The sequence below is a fragment of the Pistacia vera genome, unplaced genomic scaffold (genome assembly GCF_008641045.1).
Source record: "Pistacia vera cultivar Batoury unplaced genomic scaffold, PisVer_v2 Contig942, whole genome shotgun sequence".
Lineage (NCBI taxonomy): Eukaryota > Viridiplantae > Streptophyta > Magnoliopsida > Sapindales > Anacardiaceae > Pistacia > Pistacia vera.
This window is the reverse complement of record NW_022196826.1, coordinates 97,842-121,016: the sequence shown is the minus strand read 5'-3', so window position 1 is coordinate 121,016 and position 23,175 is coordinate 97,842. Positions and strand designations below refer to the sequence as shown.

At 35.8% G+C, this 23,175-nt stretch overlaps 1 protein-coding gene across 1 annotated transcript; it reads left to right on the top strand.

Moving 5' to 3' along the window:
- The first annotated feature begins 5,898 nt into the window (after positions 1 to 5,898).
- Positions 5,899 to 21,815, top strand: LOC116120730 (syndetin-like). The gene is made up of 16 exons (XM_031406700.1): positions 5,899 to 5,940; positions 6,035 to 6,202; positions 6,998 to 7,072; positions 7,667 to 7,745; positions 9,117 to 9,181; positions 9,366 to 9,455; positions 15,813 to 15,902; positions 16,024 to 16,110; positions 16,573 to 16,656; positions 17,523 to 17,642; positions 18,483 to 18,511; positions 18,596 to 18,728; positions 19,697 to 20,269; positions 20,873 to 21,414; positions 21,536 to 21,599; positions 21,700 to 21,815. The coding sequence occupies exons 1-16, from the start codon at positions 5,899 to 5,901 to the stop codon at positions 21,730 to 21,732; spliced, it is 2,274 nt and encodes a 757-aa protein (XP_031262560.1). The 3' UTR covers positions 21,733 to 21,815.
- The last annotated feature ends 1,360 nt before the right edge of the window (positions 21,816 to 23,175 follow it).

The following is a 23,175-nucleotide window of genomic DNA, read 5'->3' as shown; positions in this document are numbered from 1 at the left end:
CAACAATCTTCAACAATCAATTTCGCAACAAACCCTACATTGCATTAAGCGGCGAACAGCGAACAATGGGTTGTTGGGACCGGGAGCTTAAGGGTTTTGTAGAGGAGAATTTGGTGAGCCAAAGGGTAGTGGTGGTTGGGGTTGCCATCATCGGACCGGCTATGAATCCAGCCAATTTTGGGGAAAAAAAAACAGTCAAATAGGGCTTGGGAAGGTTTAGATCAAGGTTGGGGCCTTTTGTTTGTTGCAATTGGTGCGAATTCCGGCTAAAGGCAGTCAAAAGGCCGACAATTGTCAGCAATGGGTGGTTTTGTCATTTTCAAACTTTTTGGGCATGAAATTTCCCTGGGGCAAACATCGGGTGGGAGGATGTCGTTTGGCCTTGCTTTTTACTTTTTAAGTTTTAACTTCGTTTCATAACCGTTGCAGAAACAAAGTCCTAATTCTTTTTAAATTATTATTATCGACCTTTTACTTGTTATTTAGTATATTTACACTCAAAGAAATTATATTTTTTTAAATGTCCATAAATTATTCCATATATTTGTTTGTTTATATTATACATCCAGCTAAAATAAATAAAATTTACTTTTTTGGATAAAATTCTTAAAGTCTATTTGACTGCTCTTATCTAATGGCCAAAATATATTATTTAAAGTTATAAACAATTTTGAAGTTCTTTTAAGTTGTTTGGTAATGTTTGAAAAGCATTTATAAGATTTAAAATAAGTTATTTTAGGGTTTGTTAGATTTGAGTTTTTCTCATAAGCTTTTTTTAGGTGATTTAAAGTGTTGCAATTTAAAAAATATCCTTATTTTATGCTATATATTTAACTTTATTTATTCTTGCATATTAAAACTATTTTTTGGTAATTTAACACTAGAAAACTCTTTTGTATTTTTCTAACCAAACAATTAAAAACTTTTTTTTATAAAAACCAGATTTTTATAAATTTTTCTTCTATAAATTGTATTTTAACAAGTTATACCAAACAGACAGTTAAACAATATCATAAGAAATAACCTAATAGATATCATAGACATAATTAAAATACTCTTGTAAATATAAATTATTTGTTATAAAATTATTCTCAATCACTTTTTTAAATACGTTTTAATAATATATACAAATTATAACAAATTATACAAATTATATTAAATATATAATTTATTGATATTTACTAATTTCCATGTTATCAAAACATAACTAATATATATGGTCATATATTATGAGAATTACATTATAATAATGTTACCAATAGGATCCTTCTAAGTTATTTATGGGATGAGTCAGAGTATGACAATGACACACTCATACTTTGGTGGGCTAGCAGACAAAGAAAATAAATGTGATCTGGCTAACCAAGAAAAATAAAATTTATAAGCGACAGGACCCTTTCAGCGTTGGCAAAGGCCAGCTTATATGTTGCTTTAAGTATGCAAAAATATAGGCCATGGTCTACCTTACCTGAATGTCAAGTACTCAAGTATCGACGGCTCGACGCCTCAATAATTTGGACTTGATATGAACTGTTTACTTTTAAAAAAACTGAAAATTATCCTGGATCCAGTCCAAATTCATAGAAAATCTTAACTTTACTACATTTTATTTTTTATTTTGAGTTTTATGTATTAAGTTTGGTATATTTTATATCAAACAATTAGCAAAATAATAATAATACATACCCTAAAAATTATTCCAAAATTCTCATTCCAAATGACCTGAGATATAAATGAAATGGTGATTTGATAGATGATAGGAGAATATTAAATAATATAATGCATTTTACTCGGATATGAATTTTGAGATTTGTTTTGAAATATGTGTTGTGTGGTAAAAATCTCCAACCTGGGATCAATGCAGGAGCCCGGTATATGCCTTTGTTTGGAGCGAACGTTAAGCTCAGGAGTGAAGATGAACAACGAAGAGCACAAACGATTAGCACATATGTGCGAGGACGACATGTGACAAGACAAGAAAGGGGCCTACCACATGAAGATAGCTTTTCACTCAGACAAATCACCTTACCACGTATAAGCTACCTACCTTGATCGACGACACATGGCTATGCAAACTTCACATGCTCTCCATAGAGCCCAGTTGAGAGAAGACTTGTAAATGGCACATACCGTTAGAGGAAACACCATCATTCTCTATGGCATAAAGGCACGTGAGCCTCCGTCGTTGCGCGCCATAGAATAATCCGACTGACGCATTTATCGTCATGACATTCCCAAGTCCTTGTATAAATAGAGTCAACAATCAAAAGGGAAAGGGGCTGATATGATCTTTTCCTAGTCTAGACTCAAGTTCCAAGAGTAGAAGAAGGAAACACCTCCCTTACCTGCAGGGGGAAATCCATTCTTTATAACCAAAAATCATACACTCGAATAACATATCAACGGACGTAGGGGTTATTCTTTCTCTAACCGACCACTTTAAAAGGCTCAATTCTCACACTGTTTTTCAGGAGGGCATGCCATTGCCTTGATCACCACGATGCATGGATCAAGTCGCCTTTGCTGATTTCCTGGAATCATGCACCCATCTTACTCAGTTTCTTCAGAGGTCCACTAAATATCTCTAATTGGTGTGGAATTTTGTCACTACATTCTAGTTGGTGTGAAATGTAGAATGTGCGAAATCTCGCATCTACAATATGTAACATTTTAAGAGAGTTAATGACACTATTAAAAAGGATGACTCCATTATTGTTTTATGTATTGGGTTTGGATATACACTATACAGGCACATATTTAAAATATTTACACAAAGAGATGATATATTGTGTCTAATGGCACAAAAACAGGTCATTTCATCTAGATATTTTAGATTACACATAAATGGCCATGTTTGGCTTATTATTTTTATCCTTATTCCCAATCCTATTCTTCAATAATGTTTGACACACAATTCCAGAAATATTACTCTATTTTTTTAATTACTTTAGACCCCATAAGGTTATTAATTTCATCAAATACACACTGAAAAAAAAGTTTAAAATTTCAAAAACACCCCCGCAACCCATACTTGCCAGATTCTGGCAACCATCATCCGTGGTAGCCAGAATCTGTACAACGGCTACCTGACAACCATAATGGCCGAAGTTCACCGTCTAGTTGTGAACGACAGCCAAAGAAATGGCCGTCGTTGAGGTCAATGACGCCAAATCTTGGCCATCGTTGACCGAAAACGACGACCATATTTAGCCAAAGATGGTCGTCGTTTTCGCCTTTTTCGGCCGTCGACGGCCACGGCAGGCTTAGATCTGGTCTTTTCCGATCAGATCCGTGGTGGATATACCGAAAATGCCATAACGGCGTTACGACACAAATCGACCGTCGTGTGTCGTAGATGCGATTTTCCTGTCAGATTTTGGCAATGGTGGCCGGAATCTGGCATTGCAGGTGGTGGGAGTATTTTTGTCATTTTATGTGTTGGGGTATTTATTACATTAGCAAACTTAGGGGGTTTTTTTAAAATTTTAAATTTACCTCCATAATCTCATATTAATTATCCATACTATCCCCAAATTATATCCAAATAATAAAACAAATGCACCCAATTATCGTATGAAATTATGATATCATTTCAAATTTTGACGCTAGTATATAAAACTGTGTTTTTAGTAAGGGAATTATTTTCCTCCACAAATCAGTGTTATAAAGATTTTCATGAATTCTAAAATATGATAACGTAGTTCAATCCAATTAGGCATTAACCATAAGAAAGTACTTTATATAAATTTTTATTAACAAATAAAACGATATATTTGATGTAACAAAATTGGCTGGGATATTATTTTTCTATAAATAAGAAAAATTGGTTTATATAATTCGACATGAAAGTAAACTGAAAATTAAAATGTTTTTCTCATTATAAGAAATAATTTTTCGAGAAATATAAAAAAAAAATTTGTTTGAAAAGAATTTTCATTTCATTTTTTTTTTAAAATCTGAAATCCAAAATTGGGAAGACTTGCGTTGCTCATGCCTAGTGTTACGGGTTAGGAGTTTCATACTAAAAAAGCTAACCTATTAGATGAAAAGACCCCATTTATAGCTTAATACTTCCTCAATACATTTTTTGTAGATTCGTTACATCTCTTCTATCAAATCTTTGACGCCCTCGTCACTCTTGGTAGTCCCTACCTACTCTCCACCTCACTTTTGTGTAGACTCATAATCACACATGAATCCCTTATAGGTCTGACGAGACATCAAAAATTAATCAAATCTGTTATGATATCACTTGCCCTATAAGAGTTTCACACCAAAAGTAACCTATTACTATTAGATGGGGAACTGCCTGTTTAAAACCAGACCTCCCCACCATACGCTTCTACGTGGATTCGTTACACTAGAACCAAATATAATGGTCTCTAAGTGAATCAGCTTGAGCTCGCTACGCCTACACAGAGCTACAGAAAGTCATACAAATAAAATCAATAATAATCAGTTTCCCTACCAAACAAACAGAGCCAACAGTTATCACCATCACCCTCCTCTGGACTTATCACATCTAAATTTCCAATTAGATCTCTTTGTAACACTCGAATCAATGGCTTACAGTTCAACAAGTTGTGATCTAGGGGCGTGGAGTTGAGATGCAGCCGAATCTGTTCCCATTCGGTACCGTATCGGGGAATCCTTTTCTGTTCAATGAAGATTTGAGGGAGGGAGGAGGTTTCCAGAGCTCTAGCGTCTTCTTCTTGGTCCCGTCTTGTTATTCCAAGGAGGCGGAATGGATTTGTCCAAGGTCGGTGAGAAGATTCTTAGTTCCGTACGCTCCGCTAGATCCATTGGACTATTGCCTTCCTCTTCTGATCGGCCGAGGTATTTTTTTTTTATTTTACAATTCTATTAAATGCAGTTAATTCAATAGAATTAGGATTCAAATTGTGTGTTATTTACTTACTCTGCTGGGATCAGGACAGTCCTGTCTTACTCTGGATACTCTTATATTATCAAGGAATGTTGAAAGATTATTCCTGAAACTACAGAGCTTGATCATTTTAGAGGCCTGAACATTAAAGATATGGCACTGCTAATTTTCGAGTTTAGCATTACTAGATGGGAGATACTTGGTAAATTCCAGTTTAATTTTCTAGCTCCATGCAATACCTTTGATTTGTGGAGTTTCTTTAGCATTGCTTTTGTGGCCATTTTTATTGATCATTCTTGAAAGCAAGTTTAGGTGAACTTAAATTGGGGAAAGAATACAAGCTTAAGCTTGGATGTATATTCATATTCATAAAAAATGAATTGACCCTACTGATTTACAAGCCGGTGAGATCCATAGCAAGATTTCAGCTTTCCCATGGCAGTTGCGGATATCATTATATGACTAATAATATAATAAAATCCTTTTTCTAATGCAAATATTATAGTAATAGATGCCTTCAGGGCAATAGGTTATCATTTAGAAGATTTTCTATTTATGAATTCAAAAAAAAGACAAGAAATTTCTTTGTTCTTATGTATATGATGTCTTTCTTCAAGGTATTCGGTTGGGTTTATGGAGTAGGTTTGATCATGCATGAGAACCAAAGTGCAGTTAGGCTGTGATTGATAACCAATCAACCAATGCATTTACTTCTGTCTTTGCATTGGTTGTTGAATTTCCCTCCATTGATCTTGGTCCAAAACAAGATGAGAGTCCTAATTTGGCCAACTCAATTCCATGTGAAAAACTGGTGCTTTAATTTTGTTAATTATGAAGTTTAGCATTTAATTCTATGCAGTGTTGACGTTTTGGGCTGCATTTTGCTGAAATAAGCCCAAGTCTGTGGGTGTTGTTCTAGTGTTGTAATAGTTTTTTGAACATTGAAGTTGGATATTTTGGTGACTTGGATGGTTAAGGTTTATGTTGGATGAAGGACTTGATAGAGTCTTGAAATGAGGGATTCTTTTATGGGAACTAAGACTTGGCAGTCTTGCGTACATTGTGCTTTTGGTATCCTTTTTTTTGAAACTTCAAACAAGTCATTTATTGTCAGAATTGGATTAATGTATTCTTTGTTACTTTCTCCAGGTTCCAGCTAGGGCTGCGGCAGCTGCAGTTGTTGCTCGTGCTCTTGCAGGACTGCCTGCTCACCAAAGGTTCAGTCTTCCGTCGAGTTCTGAAGAACTTCGCTCTATATATGGAAGTAGACCTCAGGTTGAGATAGTGGAAGAGCTAGAAGAAGAGTTCTACAAAGAGGTTCTACTTTCTTACAAATGCCTCTCCAGTTTAATTTGATGTCTTTCTTTTCTACTTTGTTTGAGACTTTGTATATTTGCATGTCTTGACAAGCTATTGACAGTTCATTTAATGGTCTTGTTTCCAAATTTAGCTTCATTATGGAACAGTTACTTTTCTTCTGTAAAAATATGACTCTTATTTTATGCATTTATGACTTGAAGGAATAGCTTGCTTGTAAAATTTCTGCATTATAGAAGCATCAGTCGATCATGAAATGGGTTGCCTTACAATTAGGTGTGTAGTTTTTCTCTATTATGGTGAATTGTTTTTCTCTATTATGGTGAACTGTAATTGGCACTTATATTCAGATCACTTTATTTTCTTTAGTCTATCTGAGCTTTTGAATCAACATCTTCTCATACTCATTTGGAATTTTTTGGGTTTAGATATGAAAAGGTGGCACCCTTAGTAGCTGCTTGAATATTTCTTTTGTCAGAGATAGTTAAGAAGTTCATAGAGGGATTATTAGTTTGTTTTCTCATCGATATCTCAAAATGGATATGAATAAATCTTCATCTCTCTCTGTCTTGCTTATTCCTTCTCTTTCTGCAATCCCTGGAAATCATTTGCATACATTTGCGTACAAACAAATAAAGATAAGATCTACTAACTTCTATATCTTTTGCCTGCATGTTTGTATTTTGGCTAGCTTAACATTATTATATCTCTGTCCCTCTCAGCGCTCTTATCTTTATGCCTTTATCAAAGTTGGATTATTTGCTAAATTAAGCTGTTATATATATCTTTGTGCAGGATTTTGATCCAATAAGTCATATTTTAGAGCATATTCCCTCTGAAGAAAATGAGCTTGAATATTTTGAGAAACAGGTATAACTCTGATTTTTTTTCTTAATTGATATGAGGTTCTGAGTCTAGACCAGAGGTTGATTGTGGACCTTTGGCTCCCTCTTAATGAATGCATGTGCCTCCTTTTAGTTGTTGGACAGTAGGTTACGTAACCTTCCTTCAGCTGGTTGTTGGATGTCTGTTGGATTGTTTGGAGCTATGAAGCTTCTGGTTTTCTTGATTCTCCAATTGGGTGGTTAGATATGTGATAAAATTGAATCAATCTGTTAATTATAGAAATTAATTTGTGTAACCGTATACCTCAGTGGTGACTTTACCATTGTAAAATGTGTTGAGGCTTTCATAGATTTGTGTCTATGCTTCTAGTATTCCATGCTTGATTTTACTTTACTTGAGTTTTGTCTCCTTGTCATTTGATTGTATTGATTTTTTTTTTTTTTTTTTTTTTTTAAATTTCATTTTTGGATTCATGTCATATGTGGTTAATGTAAGGGTTACTTTTTTTGTTTGTGAGTAATAACTAACAGTACATAGAGGGTTCTTGTATTGAAAGCTGAATCTTTCTTAAATTTTGAACAAATTTAAGCTTAAATCAAGTGAAATCTTCATTTGTAGGCCACTCTTCGAATATCACAACTAGATAGAGTAGCTGAGCTTCTATCTCGCAATGTCATGGAGCATCATGAAGTTATGGGTAAGTTGTTTTGATCAGCCTTAGAAATTGTATCAATAATACTTTCTTATGGTATATTTTATTTTTGTTTTTACAATTAGATTACTAGAAATCTCATTGTTATAAGATAATCTTATGTTTTTCGTATGAGATGTCTTTAACCATTATTTTACTACTTGGATTTGATTTTATAAGGTCTTTGTTTGCCTCTTAAATTATATTAACCATAATGTGACTGAATGTGGTTCCTTGATGTCATATTATCTTTGTCCGACCTAAGTGTTCATTTCATCTACAGCTATTATACATGTAAAATTGTTTGCTTATTTTAGTTTGGAGACTTTTCTCTTTTTTCTTTTCCCTCCATCCTTGTATGTGTGTGTTAGAGACAGAGTGACTGTTTCTTGGTTTGATCATCTGTTCATGGTGTCACCGATATTAACCTAAATTCTGAGGAACCTTTTTAAATTTTGAGTGGAGAAACTTGTTTTATTTTTTCAACCCTTAGACCTTGTTGAGGTTTGATTCTCTATTCTGAAAGTTGATATATTTAGAACCTATGCCCTGCTTGTTAAAATGACCATTTCATTCAAACCTCATAAAGAAGAAAAATCATGCATCAGCTGCTGACTATAGACTAGGAAAGAAATGAAACTTTTAAGAGAAGGTGCAATTTTACCAGTTTGAGATAAAGCCTTGGATTTAAAATTGATACCAGAAGCTTCCAACTTAGATGATATTACTCTTTTCCAAGGCAATCTCACTCATTTATCCTAGGACTGATCCTGAAGATCATTCACATTTGTTATTAATGCATTGTCCAAGTTTTCATGTGGTTTGGACCCAAAGTCCTGGATCAGTTGTTGAGTTGATAATTAAGTTTGAGAAAGGAATTTAAATTGTTGGGAGTCAAGTGGATGGGAACTGATTTCTTCATTTATCTAAAGAAATGTGGGTATGGACCGCTAGGAACCCCACCAGTGCCCCTGAATTACCAACAACCTTTGGCTCTTTTGTATCGGACTATATGTGTGGAACTTTATTTGCTCCCTTCTCTCTTTAGTTATTTAGAGATAGAACTGTCAATTTGGTGTCAATATATTCTAATACCGTTATTTGTTTGGTTTGACAGTTAATCTCTTAGTTCTAGTGTTGTTACTCATTATATCTAGAGGTTTGAAATATTATAACATTCATCTCTTGAATATCATGCAGAACAGTTCAGTTTTTCAGCCTTTTCGCTTGCTATTTCTCTTTTTTTCTTTTTCTTTCCTTCTTCGGGTTAAGTGTTCCTTACTTTAAGTCTAAATCTGATTTTAGTCGCCATTGGTATGATGTTTGAAATTCAATTATGTTATATGGGAAGGGATATTAATACTTGCTCTTGGGCAGTGAAGGGGATGAATTTAGTCAGGGAACTGGAGAAAGACTTGAAGGTTGCTAATGTTATCTGTATGGTAAGTTTTCGCATGGTAATTGCTTAAGTATTTAAAGAACCACATATTGACCAAAAATGTCCTCTCCCATTTGCTTACATTCAGGAACATGTGGAATTTCCGATTCATTTATTCCTTCAAGCTACTACCACCATCCATTTACTTAATCGATTTGGTTTATGTATAGTTATTTTTGTGTTTGTAGAATGGAAGACGCCATATAAACTCATCAATCAATGAAGTTTCAAGGGATCTCATTGTAAATGCTAATTCGAAAAAGAAGCAAACACTTCTGGTATATTTCTTTATTTTGACACCTTATCAACCAAAACTGTGATTACAATTTCCTGGGTTTTTTCATATCTTGATATATATATAAATAACTTAATTCTATTGTTCAGGCCCTTACATGTAAGCTTAAGTTTTTGAGTCATGATGACTAAACATGGTACTAGACTCTTGTTGATCAATTGGTCTTGTGTTTGAATCACCCTCTTATAATAATTAAATTATAGTAAGTTATATTTGTGGTTATGGTTGAATTTGTGATTATGGTCTGTATTTGGTCCACGTGAAAGTGCACATGAGGGATGTCATAGGATTTAGTTACTATTGTTGGTCACTTACCTATAACCTTAATCTTATAGGTTAAGTGGTAACTCAACACATTTTATTTGTGAAAAAATGGTGGGATTCTAATATCAGATTGTAGCCACTTTGTTTAGAGAGTCCTGTATGTTCTTTAGGCTTGGCTGTTGGTAAAAATATTCATGCTCCATTGTACTTCGTGTAGAGTGATACATAAGTCTTAGTCAATGATGTATTTCTAGTAGTCTTTTCTTTCTTTTCAACATCTCTTTATGTTCTTGTTCCTCTTCCTTTGGTAAGCTAATGTGGGGTCTGATGAGAACACAACCGCAATGCTCAATAAAAATGCTATTTGTTAACACTCAGCATCACCTCTAAGTAACTAGAAAATTATATTGATATATTGAAATGAAAATGATGGCCAAACAAACTAAATACAGGAAATAACAATGAGAAAAAAATAAAAGGGGTGACTAGCGCTTCAAGGGGCTAGTGGCCTCCGACAATAATTCCAGATTTCATGATCCTATTAGCCAGCTATTTCCCCCCCTTATATACAACTGAAATCATACTCTTCGTACTCCCTTACGTGGAGATTCCACCTAACTAACTCTAATCTGAATTTCCCTTATTGCCCATTCTAACTGAATTTCCCTGGCAACCCTTTCCCTTTTTCTTCTTCTTGTACAACTTAGTTATAGGAGGCCTATCGATACCCCCCCCTTCGACACCCACCTTGTCCTCAAGGTGAAAATCTGGGAACTATAGAAGAATCACGTCATAAGCCTCCCAAGTGGCGTCAAATGGTAGGAGGTCCTGCCATTTAATCAGAACTTCCAGAGAGCCATCCAGTAGCTTGTGAGTGGAGAGGACAGCTTCGGGGTGCACTTGAAGTTCCAAGTCGTCAGTCAGAAAAGAGGGAAGTTGTTGGACAGGTACTGAAGAATGAAGACTCTGTTTAAGTTGGGAAACATGAAACACCGGGTGGATACAAGAAGTAGGGGGAAGGTCCAATCGATAAGCCACTTGACCCACCTTGTCTAACACCTTAAACGGGCCATAAAAGCGAGGGCTTAGCTTCTCATTGAGCTTCCTAGCTAAGGACTGAAATCGATACGGCTGGAGCTTCAAGTATACTAAATCCCCGGATTGAAAAGAGACATCCCTGCAGTGTGAATCCGCAGACTGCTTCATTTGATCTTGGGCTATAGCCAAATTATGTTGAGCTCTTCTAATATGGCATTTCTGTCCCTAATCTGTCGGTTGACATCTTCCACCAAGGAGGGACAGTCAGTGAGCTTTAAAAGAATGGGAGGATCCCTGCCATATAGAGCCTTGGAGGGGGTCATTTTGGTGGAGCTGTGGTACGTAGTGTTGTACCAAAACTCAGCCCATGCTAACCATTTGGGCCATTGCCGGGGTTGAGAGCTGCAAAAACAGCGGAGGTAGGCCTTTAAGCACTGGTTAACCACCTCCGTTTGCCCATCTATTTGGGGATGATAGGCGGAGCTAAATTTAAGAGATGTTCCTGCTGATTTAAACAATTCTTGCAAGAACTGGCTCATGAATACCCTGTCGCAATTAGAAACAATAGATTGTAGGAAGCCATGAAGTTTGACCACCTCACTCATAAACACATTAGCGACATCTTTTGCGGTGTAAGGATGGGCTAACAAGAGGAAGTGAGAGTATTTCGTGAGGCGATCGACCACCACAAAAATAGTATCATAACCTTTGGCCCTAGGCAACCCACTTATGAGGTCCATTGAAAGATCATTAAACACTTGGGTTGGGACCCTGCAGGTCTGAGTGAAGAGTGCTTGTTAACTTGGCAAGTGGCACATGTATGAACTAATTTCAACACATCCCGTCTAATGCCTTCCCACAACACAACAACAACTATTCTTTTATAAGTCCGAAAGAAGCCAGAGTGGCCACCAGTAGGACTACAATGAAATTCCTCTAGTAACTTAGGAATGAATGTTGAGTTTTTAGGGAGTACGAACCTGTTCTTAAACAATAAACAACCTTTACGGAGTTGGTAGTGAGGGCGACTACTGGGGTCGAAAAGGAGGTCTTGAAAAATGACTTGTAACTTCGGATCAGCTTGCGCTTCAGCGGCTAACGCATCATAATCAGCGAACTGAACCATGGTAATGGCAGTGAGTTCTCTTGTGTCCTCTCGACGGGATAAAGCATCAGCCACTTGTTAGAATTGCCTAGAAAGTAGTGAATCTCAAATGAGTATCCCATGAGCTTTGAAATCCACTTGTGCTGTTCCGACGTTTTAACCCTTTGGTCCGTAAGAAATTGCAAGGTTCATTGGTCCGTCTTGATGATAAATTTGTGACCAATGAGACATTGACTCCATTTACGGACGGCAAAGACAATAGCCATAAGTTTCCGTTCGTAGTCTGACTTAAGCCGAGATTGCAGTGAGAAAGCCTTACTGATGAAAGCAATAGGCCTAGCATTCTGAACTAAAACAGCACCCATTCCAGCCTCTGAAGCATTAGTCTGAATTTCAAATGGAAGCTCAAAATTGGGTATTGTCAAGATGGGAACAGTAGTCATGGCAGTCTTAAGATTATCAAATGCCCGTTTAGCTTCATCACCCTAAATAAAGGAATCTTTTTTTTAACAATTGGGTAAGTGGTTGAGCGATGGAACCATAGCCTTTCACAAATAGTCGGTAATACCCTGTAAGCCTTAAAAACTCTCTCAAACTTTTCACATTGTGCGGGACAAGCCAAGATGTCATCGATTCGATCTTCTGCGGATCAGCCTCCATCCCCTTGGCTGAGATTAAGTGACCCAGATATTCTAACTTATATTGAGCAAATAGGCATTTCTTTTGATTGACCACCAATGCATTATCTTGCAGAATCTTGAAAGCTTGCTGTAAATGGTGAATGTGGGTAGTCATGTCAAGGCTGTAGATGAGAATATCGTCAAAAAAAAACCAGAATGAACTTTCGTAATAATGGTCGAAAAATTGTATTCACAAGGCCCTAGAAGGTGGATGGTGCATTCGTTAACCCAAAAGGCATCCCCAAGAACTCATAATGGCCTTCGTGGGTGTGGAAGGCTGTCTTTGGAATGTCCTCCTCTTTCACTCAAATTTAATGATACCCGGACTTTAAATCTAACTTGGAAAAAACTGTAGCCCCCGCTAGCTCATCCAGCAACTCTTAAATAGATGGAATATGGAACTTGTTGGGTATGGTAATGTTATTTAAGGCTCTAAAGTCGACACAGAATCGCCAACTCCCATCCTTTTTCTTAACTAACAACATGAGGCTGGCGTAAGGGCTTGTGCTAGGTTGGATAATTCCCGCATCCATCATTTCCCCAACTAATCTCTCAATCTCATTCTTCTGGAGGTAAGGGTATTTGTAAGGTTTAATGTTGGGTAGGTTGGCTCCAGGTTGAAGGCTGATGGCATGGTCTAGTTTTCTGCAGGGAAGGAGCCTAGTAGTTTGGTCAAAAACTTGGGCGAAATCATTCAACATCTCAACCACCGCGGGTTCCAATTTTCCTTCTTCCTACTATCCTTGACCTCTATTGAACTGCATTCCACCAAGTATCCATCCCCCTCCATTGGCAACATCCTGAGTAAAGTTTTCAAAGAAACTACTGTCTTAACAAGTGAAGGATCACCTGCTTCCCTCCCTTGGCAAACGCCATAGTTAACTTGCCCCAATTGGAATAAACATCTCCTAAGGTGCTTAACCAAGCAATTCTAAGGACCATATCGGCCCCACCCAATTGAAATGGAAAATTTTTTTGTTGAACTTCCATCCCTTGCATTTCTAACTTCACATCCCTACAGATCCCTTCACCCTTGATTTTGAACCCATTATCCACCATGACCTCGAAAGACTTAGCTCCATCAATCGGAATTTTTAGTTTTTGCACTAAGGCTTGTGAGATAAAATTGTGTGAGGCTCCGCTATCCACTAACACAACCACCTCCTCACTCCCAATCTGTCCCCGAAGCTTCATGGTTCTATCCGATGTAATGCCAACAATTGAGTTCATGGATAGAGATAGAGGATTACCTTCTGCGGTAATTTCTGCCTCTGGCTCACTCATGGATTCTCCTCTATCAGGCTCATCGTCGTCAAGCAGCAATAAAACCTGGAGAGATTGACTCTTACACTGATGATTGGGACCGAATTTCTCGTCACATTGGAAACAAAGTCCCCTTTCTCGTTTATATTGCAAATCGGCCTCTGTTAACTGCCAGAATCCGTCATTTCGGGGTGGAGTTGTTGTTCCTTCCATCGGTTTTTCTCTCTTGTCCCACACATGATTACTCTATCCTGGTTCGGTGGGTTTGATTGCCGTATTCCACCAATTTAGACGACCCAGATCTGGAGAAGAAGGCCTGTCTGGGCTTTGGAAAACCTGGGATTAGTTTTGTCTAGGGCCCAATTATTTTCTTCTATTCGATGGGCCTGGTCAATGAGTTCAAACAAACTTCTGGACTTACTCAGCCTTATTTCAGCCTTATTTCAGCCCGTAACTCCTCTCTAAGGCCATTTGCAAAGATGCCCATTAGGAGATCTTCTCTTAACTCACGCAGAGGAGCTGAGAGTTCTTCAAAATGTTCGCGATATTCTGTCACAGTCCCAGTTTGCCTCAATGCCACCAGTGCTTCATAAGCAGACCCCTTATATGATGGTCGGAATCGTTCGACTAGCACCGATTTGAACGAGCTCCAAGAAGTTATTGGCGACCAGGATTCGACCCATTGATACCAGTTCAAGGCTCGACCCTCCATACACACCGCTGCAACTTGCGCTTTCTCTTCTTCCTCATAACGATTGACCGTAAAGTATCGATCAGCTTTGAAGGTCCATCCAAAAGGATCATCTCCGTTAAATATCGGCAACTCCAGTTTGCGAATCTTCTTATCCTCCTTCTCATTATCATCGCTGTGTTTTCGTTCAAGTTCCTTGTCTCGGCTAGAATTCTGATTCTCCGACTTCTGATTCTTCGACGAGGAGGATGATTTCTCCTCTCCCGATATCGTTTCTCATCCCTTTCTTCCCTCATACACATTAATTCGCGCATCTCCGTTGAATACTCTTTAACACTTCCCAAGTTAGTCTTCATCGTGTCCATGCTTTCCTTCACTGTTTTCATTTCCTTTTCAATGTTATCCATTCGGTTCTCCATCTTGGATTTTACCATTCCCCAACCTAGCTCTGATACCAATTTGATGAGAACACAACCGCAATGCTCAATAAAAATGCTATTTGTTAACACTCAGCATCACCTCTAAGTAACTGGAAAATTATACTAATATATTGAAATGAAAATGATGGCCAAACAAACTGAATACAGGAAATAACAATGACAGAAAAATAAAAGGGGTGACTAGCACTTCGAGGGGCTAGTGGCCTCCAACAATAATTCCAGATTTCATGATCCCATTAGCCAGCTATTTCCCCCTCTTATATACAACTGAAATCACACTCTCTGCACTCCCTTACGTGGAGATTCCATCTAACTAACCCTAATCTGAATTTCCCTTACTGCCCATTCTAACTGGATTTCCCTGGCTGCCCTTTCCGTTCTTTTTCTTGTACAGCTTAGTTATAGGAGGCCTATCAGGGTCCCTCCTTTGTACCAGTACATTTCTATGTGTAATGTTCTTCCGTAATTTTTTCTCTCTTATCAGTATCACATCTAGCTTCTCACTGATTTTTTTTACTGTTTTGACCTCTGTTGTTGGCTATGTAGCATAACATATCCTAATCCTGATTTTGCTGTCCTATTCTTTGAACATTGAATTCTTTATCACTGCCTGATACTACATTTTATATAAGTACCAAATAATAGATCCAGGACAGTGAGACTGATCTGAGTTTTGTATTTTCTGACTTGTAATGATCGCAACGTCATCACTCTTATTTCTTTGCTGTCTTCTACTTTAGTCATAATTTTTTTAAGACTTTTTGATTTTGAAGTGTCTTTTTATTACTGGTACAACTGCTCACCAAAAAACACACATTGGTCTAGGGAGTTCATGTATCACCATTGTTCCCTGTTGCAGGACATGATTCCAATATTGACTGAGCTTTGTGTTGCTCGGGACATGCAATTGGCACTTGAATCCCTTGTTGAGGGAGGAAATTACTGCAAGGTCTGTATACATATCTGGGAAAACTTCAAATTTCTATTACTCTTTTCTTATTTTATGTTGTATTATTAATAGTTGTACGTAGCATTTCTAAAATGTAGGCTTAATGTATATCATTGTACAGGCATTTCAAGTCCTCTCTGAGTATTTGCAGCTACTAGATAGTTATTCAGAGCTCTCAGCAATACAAGAGATGAGCCGTGGTGTTGAGGTGAATATTAAATTTCTCTTAAGAAATTTTTGATAACTTAAATCAAATAGGGTTCTATTATTTTATTCTTCTTAAAATTTTATTAAATCTACTTTGCAAAGTTAAAATTTCTTATGACACTTTTTTCACCTTGAGATGATATAAATTTTGGCCTTTGGGTTTACTAGAATTCAACTGTCGCTTTTTTTTCTTTTCCATTCTGGAAAATTAAGAAGCAGAGGTACACTAATTTTGGGGCCGGTTGGAGTATTGAGTCAACACTATAGAAGCATTTTGGTTCACTAATTTGTAAATCATGTAGGATGGACCACTGGTTCATACTACTATGTTTTACACTCTTTTTGATAGAACTATAATTACTTGTTCCCTATCAAAATAAAAAATAAAAAATGTATATATTTTTGCTTTTGTTGTTTACAGGTTATTTTCTGAACCTTTTATTTGGTACAAAAAATGATACAGGTTTGGCTGAGCAGAACTCTTCAGAAGCTGGACTCTTTACTGTTGGGAGTGTGCCAGGAGTTTAAAGAGGAGGCATATATTAATGTCAGTATATCTGTCTTTGATGTGAAATGGATCAGTTCTTCATTATTTCCAAAGTAGTGCATGCATGTAGTTTTAATTTCTACTTTTAAGCATCTTGACATTCTATTGTTTGCATCACAAGTGATAAATCGATATCCTTTTTCAAATAATTGATGAACTCCCTTTGACGGAATTGATAACCCATTTTAAAAGTCCAATTTTGTGTGGAGAGAATTTGGTGAGAGAAAGTATTAATTTCCTTAATCGCTCTTTTCTTGATGATATTTAATGCATTGGCAATCGACTGACAGGAATGTAAAAGGGGACAATTTAGGAAGGTTCTGAAATTATGTGAATTGATTTTCAAGACCGGACAACTCTTATGGGTTCTATTATGTGGAAAATGGAGCAGAAGGATTACCTTTCTGTTTCCGTTACAGCTCAAAAACTTCATCTATGCATATAGACATATAAATTTATTAAATTCTTGGAACCCTTTTACCCTATTGGGGATTTGTTGCTTTCATGATATTGACCAGAACTTGATGCAGTGGAGTAATCTGCTTTTCTCTCTCCTCTTGCTGGGGTGAAATACCACCAATACTTTACTTCCCAAAGCACTCAGTATTGACTATATATGAGCTTTCAATTTAGTTTATACGTGAGCTGATTAACTTCTCCCTTGCATCACATTTTATGAGCTTAAGATTGATTAATCAATTATCTTAATTAATATAGCATCATTCTTCTCGTACTTGATTTGGTTCACTTAGTTTGCCAAGTTGAACATCATTTTTTTCCCCTTCTCTTAAGTAATATTATTTATTAATTTACAAGGCCTCTCACAATTTTCAGGTTGTTTCATGAATTACTGTAATTCTTTTCAGGTTGTTGATGCTTATGCATTAATCGGGGATGTATCTGGTCTTGCTGAGAAGATACAAAGCTTCTTTATGCAGGAAGTTATTTCGGAGACCCACTTTGTGTTGAAGAGTATTGTGCTAGAGGTGTGGATATGCATAGCCAATTTTATGAATAATGAAAAAATATCTCTTATATAATCATATATGTGTTCCTAAGAAAAATATACTATTTGGCACCAACATAAATACGATTAACCATTATATTTTGTTAGAGTGGACTTAGCTTGCTTTCTTCAAGTACAGCTTTTGGAAATACATCAAGAATATTTTATAGTAATTGAGCTTTTATGAAAGTTGTTAGTTGTTTGGTTGGATAAATTTAATAAAACTTTCTAGTATTAAATTACCAAAAAAGGTTTTAATGTAAAAGAAATGATATAGTAAAAATTTTAAACTAACGAGGGGATATTTTTGACTCTTTCTCAAAAAGAGCTTATAGGAAAAGCCGAAAATTCGAGATTCTCCTAGTAGACTTAAAACTTCTATTTGGTAACTTATAAGCTTCTTTTGAGTTGCAACCAAACAACAGAAGAATTTGAGAAGAGCTTTTGACATTAAAAAGCTCTTTGACAAGCAGACAAGTCCAATTAGATAAGCACTTAGTTTACTTCAAGACTGATTCTTGTACACCTTACTGTAATGTCTTATCATTAACTAACTCTGGATTTATTTCTTATGGATCTATATTTCAAATTATTGAAACAGATTATACATGCTTAAGCATGAGCATGCACGTATGTGTATTTTTGGTTGGGAGGATATGTGAAATTACACATAGACATGCATGAAACATATAGTTGTGGTTATTCAATATGTATTGTCTTACTCTTGGTATTTATCTATCCTTTTCTTTGTTGAAATTAATCGGCTGCTTACTGTTCTATTAAAGGTCATTTTTTTCTAATATACTAACTAATTTTACAGGATCATGATTTGGACATGCAAAATAGCAGGTATTTTCTATAAACTTTCACAGTTCTTTAACAGACAGAATACTAATTTTGATACAGTTACTGATTTATTTTAGTTCAATTCAGACTTACCTACAGTGATCTGTGCCTGAGGATACCTGAATCTAAGTTCAGACAGTGTTTATTGAAAACGTTAGCCGTTTTATTTAAGTTGATGTGTTCATATCATGAAATTATGAGCTTTCAGCCAGAGAATAAGGTAAAGTTCTTTCATTTTCTTATCTGGTCTGTTTATTTGGTTTTATTACATATTTTCTTATCTTTTGTGATACAACTTCATATTATTTTCTATAGCACTTCTCTATTATTGTTTAAGTGAATTACTCTTCTCTACTTTTTCTCATTATGCTGATGTCACATATGTTTCTAGATTTAATAGTTGTCTGTGTTTGCCTACTGAATGTGATTGGCAGATTTACTTTCCATGGCACATTGCTTTATTTTCTTCGGCGTTACTCTGTTCTTAGTGCTGTCGTTAGTTGTATGAAACTTATGAAATTGTTGGGACATCATCTCCTGTTTAAAAAATTATATTGACCTCCCCTATATTTGATCTCCATGAACAACTCTAGTGTATTTTCTAATAAAGTTAATTACTACAAAACTAAGTATTTTTATCGAAAGAGCTTTATTTTCAATATTCATCTTTTTTTTTTTTTTTTTTTTTTTTGTCTGCAATGAATAATTAGCTGTGATTCTAAATACCTCTAGCTTCTTACAAGTAATTCCATTCATTTGTGTATTTCCTGTCATTTTGACAATTATTATCTGATGGTTATGTTTGTCGCTATTTTCTTTCGCTAGGTTTAGTGGACATGGTTGTTTCTGCCTCATATTGTGTACAATGAGGCATGGTGGAGCTGTACAATTTAGAACTTCTAAGTTAATTTAAGTTGTACAACCTAGATCTAGAGTTCTTTTAATCAACTCAGTGCCCTAAATCAAAAAATGTGGCCATGATTTTGTTAGATGAAAAGGTTGCTTTCATGTAGAGAAATTTCCAATTTTAGGGCATAACTTTGTATTCTTTCTCTCATCCTTTCCCCCAATCCATGTGCCCCAATCCACAAGTAATTATGTATTTCCAAATTTCTCTTTGGGTACCTTTCTTATGTTTATTTTGCCTATGAAACACAAATGTAATCAAATAATGACAATTTGGTGCAGAGTTCTCTGTGTCAGACCTCAAATAGGAAAAAGGATAGTGATATCTCTTGGAGTTCAGGAGAGGTTCAGCAAATTGATTCACTCAGTAGAAATTCTTGCAATTCCATGGGAGTTAATGACTCTCTCTCTGAATCTGTAGACAAGACGTCTGGTTTGTCTTCTGCAGTGGAATCTACAACCACCATCTCTTTGGCTGAGCCAGCAGGGACTAGTTCAACATGCATAGAATCTCAAGGTTCTGTAGAGGAGGCTAGGGATGATGGTAGTGCAGCATCCAGTAGTGGATCCCCATGGTATCAGCTCCGAAAAGATGCTACTGCTTTTGTTTCACAAACTCTTCTGAGAGGCCGTAAGAATCTTTGGCAACTTACGACTAGTCGGGTATCAGTATTGCTTTCTTCAGCTGCGGTTTGTTCTACAAGCATTCACCAATTCTTGAAAAATTACGAAGATTTGAATGTCTTCATCTTGGCTGGGGAAGCCTTCTGTGGGATTGAGGCAGTTGAGTTCAGGCACAAATTGAAGGCTGTTTGTGAAAATTATTTTGTAGCATTTCATCGTCAAAGTATATTTGTAAGTTGGGAACTGTAGCCTCTTGTTTTTTATATGGTTGTCAGTATCATTCTATACTTGATTTCATATCTTGTGTGGTATCTATGTTTTGATGACAAGGCACATCAGTTGCCATGCAATGAGCATAACATATTCATGTCATTCTCCAATTTAATGTTTTTTATATTATATACAATTTCCAACTTCAAACTTCACTGCAAAATAGATGGAAATGTGATTTTTACTTCATCGGTATTTGAGAACTAAGAACAACATTTGATTTTTTTTTTTTCTTCTGAAATAATATTCTTTACATCATCAGCTATATTAGTAATAGCCACTTTATCGATCATACAATTATGGTTCCAAACTGTTTGCATCAGTCAGTTAACATTAAGATAGGATATTAGAATATGGCCATGTACATCAATTTGTTGTAATCATGGTTTCAGCATTTCATATTGTTTCCCAAGCAATAATTGCTGACTGAATTTATTAGTCGACAAATACTTGTGGTATATAATTCTGCTTCCCATGTGATGGTGCCAACTAATTGATAACTTGTTGAGACAACCTTGATGTGGTGTGCAACATGACTAAAGATACTTTTTGCTTATTTTCCAGGCGCTTAAAATGGTTCTGGAGAAGGAAATTTGGATGAAATTGCCGCCAGATACTGTAGAAGGGGTTAGTTTTGCTGGGCTTGTAGGTGATGGAGCAGCTTTAATTGCTTCATCCAACTCTTCTAATGCTAGAGTACTTCATTCTGATAAATCTGCGAATTCAGTCAGTAGCAGTGCCGAGAAAAGTGGATTTTCTCATTGGGTTAAATCTGGGAACCCTTTTTCAGTAAAATTAACATATACTTCCAAAGAAGGTCCTAATTCCCCCCAACTTAATGGAGCTACTGCTGGGGAATGCGATGGAAATATTAATGATTATTGTCATGGTGATAAGGCCACTCCAAAAAGTGGTGGTGCAAGTCGCATGAATGGTATCAATTCGATCCTAGAAGATGAAAATGAAGATCTTCTTGCAGATTTTATAGATGAAGATAGTCAACTTCCAAGTCGAATTTCAAAATCCAATAATCGGAGAATTCACTCTTCAAATTCAAACGATGACGAAACAACTGCCCAAACAGGATCATCTCTTTGCCTTCTCAGGTCAGATGTTCTATACTTTCTGTGAAAAAAAATGTATAAAAACTCTCTTTGTTTTAGACCATAGGACCTTGATTATTTTATATAAGATGTATTCATCTGTCTTGATCTTTTAACATATTAGGTCGATGGATAAATATGCAAGGCTTATGCAGAAATTAGAAATTGTTAATTTTGAGTTTTTTAAGGTATGTTCTTATTAGTTACTCAATCTTTATTTAGCTTTTATGCAATGTAAATTATGTTTTTCGTTTAATTTTCTTCTCTAAGTTGTTTTTCCTGATTCAGTATATTGTTGCAGGGGATATGCCAATTGTTTGAGGTTTTTTTCTATTATGTATTTGAAACATTCGGTCAGCAAAACAATAATTCAAATGCAAAAGGCTCAAACAACCCACTTAATTGTAAGGTCTTTGTGTCGCTGTTTTNTGATCTGTGGTCGGAAAGGAACCCAGAAGTTGTTAGTGACTGGTTGAATCAGTTAATTTCTTGGTTCTGAAAAGTTTCTCATAACTGAAGATTGCGAGTTTCTTTTCCATATTGTAGTGTAACAAAAAAAAAAAAAAAAAAGAAAAAAAAGAAATGGAGACCAGTAGGAGTGCCTACTAAACCTGTAACAAGTATTGCTGTATGCTTTTGCAGGCAAAAGTATTTCCAAAAACTTTAGTGACTATGGTGCCTTAAGAATTCTATTTCCTGATGAATTTTTAGCATCTTTGTTTACATAATTTAGAAGATTGAAAAATCTGGAACCTCATTTGCATCATTCCCAAAGAAACAGCTATGCTCATGTGAAGATTTTGTATTGTTGGACTTCAGTTTATGAGTCTCACATTAGTTTCTTCTGTCAAAAATTCATGTATCGTGGCATGTGGAAGTTATAGTAAATTAAATGAATAAGATGCACTTGTCTAATTTGACCACAAAATTCATAAACCAAATTTTTCTTGGTCTGCAGAGAATGATATCATACCACAGACTTGAAAATCAAAACCAACTTGTCTGTATTTTTCTAATTAATCTTTAAAAGTGGCGGGTCAAATCAGAAAAGCCAAAGTGGATGCCAGTCCTTTGAAATTTTTCCTTTTCCTACCCTCATCTTATTAAACAGAACAACTTCAACACAATTTTAATCATCAGAAGCAATAACATCGAACCTAATAAATCACTATTGATAACAGACATCGAATGTCAAAGGAATATAGTAGAATGTTGAATTGATAACATGAGATGAAATTAAGAATAACATCATATTTATATAATAAGGAAGTTTTATTCAAATGGAAGACTTATGTAACACAAGGTTGAATTTTACACAAGATATTGACATTTTTCTTGGGAGTTTGGATGCTAATTGGTCTTCAAGTAAATAGGTACCAAGATGTATGGTTTTTAATTCTCTGTTAACCTACCCTAGTGAAGAAAATTCCTCAAAATCTGTTAATTAAACATTTATTATGAATCAATATATTATAGTAATACGTCTTAGTGGGCGTTTTAATGGTGACTCCATTTCCACTACTAATTAGAAGATAATAGTGGATGTTCCACTATCAGAACCAGCAACTGGTTTATGTAAAACTTAGATTAGGTTCCTACAGGAAATGATGATACATTACCATTACCAACTCACCATTTTGAAATAACTTAAAAACTTTTTCAAACAAATAGTTAATTGATCAAAATTCCATTTAGAATAATAAATGTTTACGGGAACATCCACCATGTGAATTAACAATAATACTATACTTACAAAGAAATCTT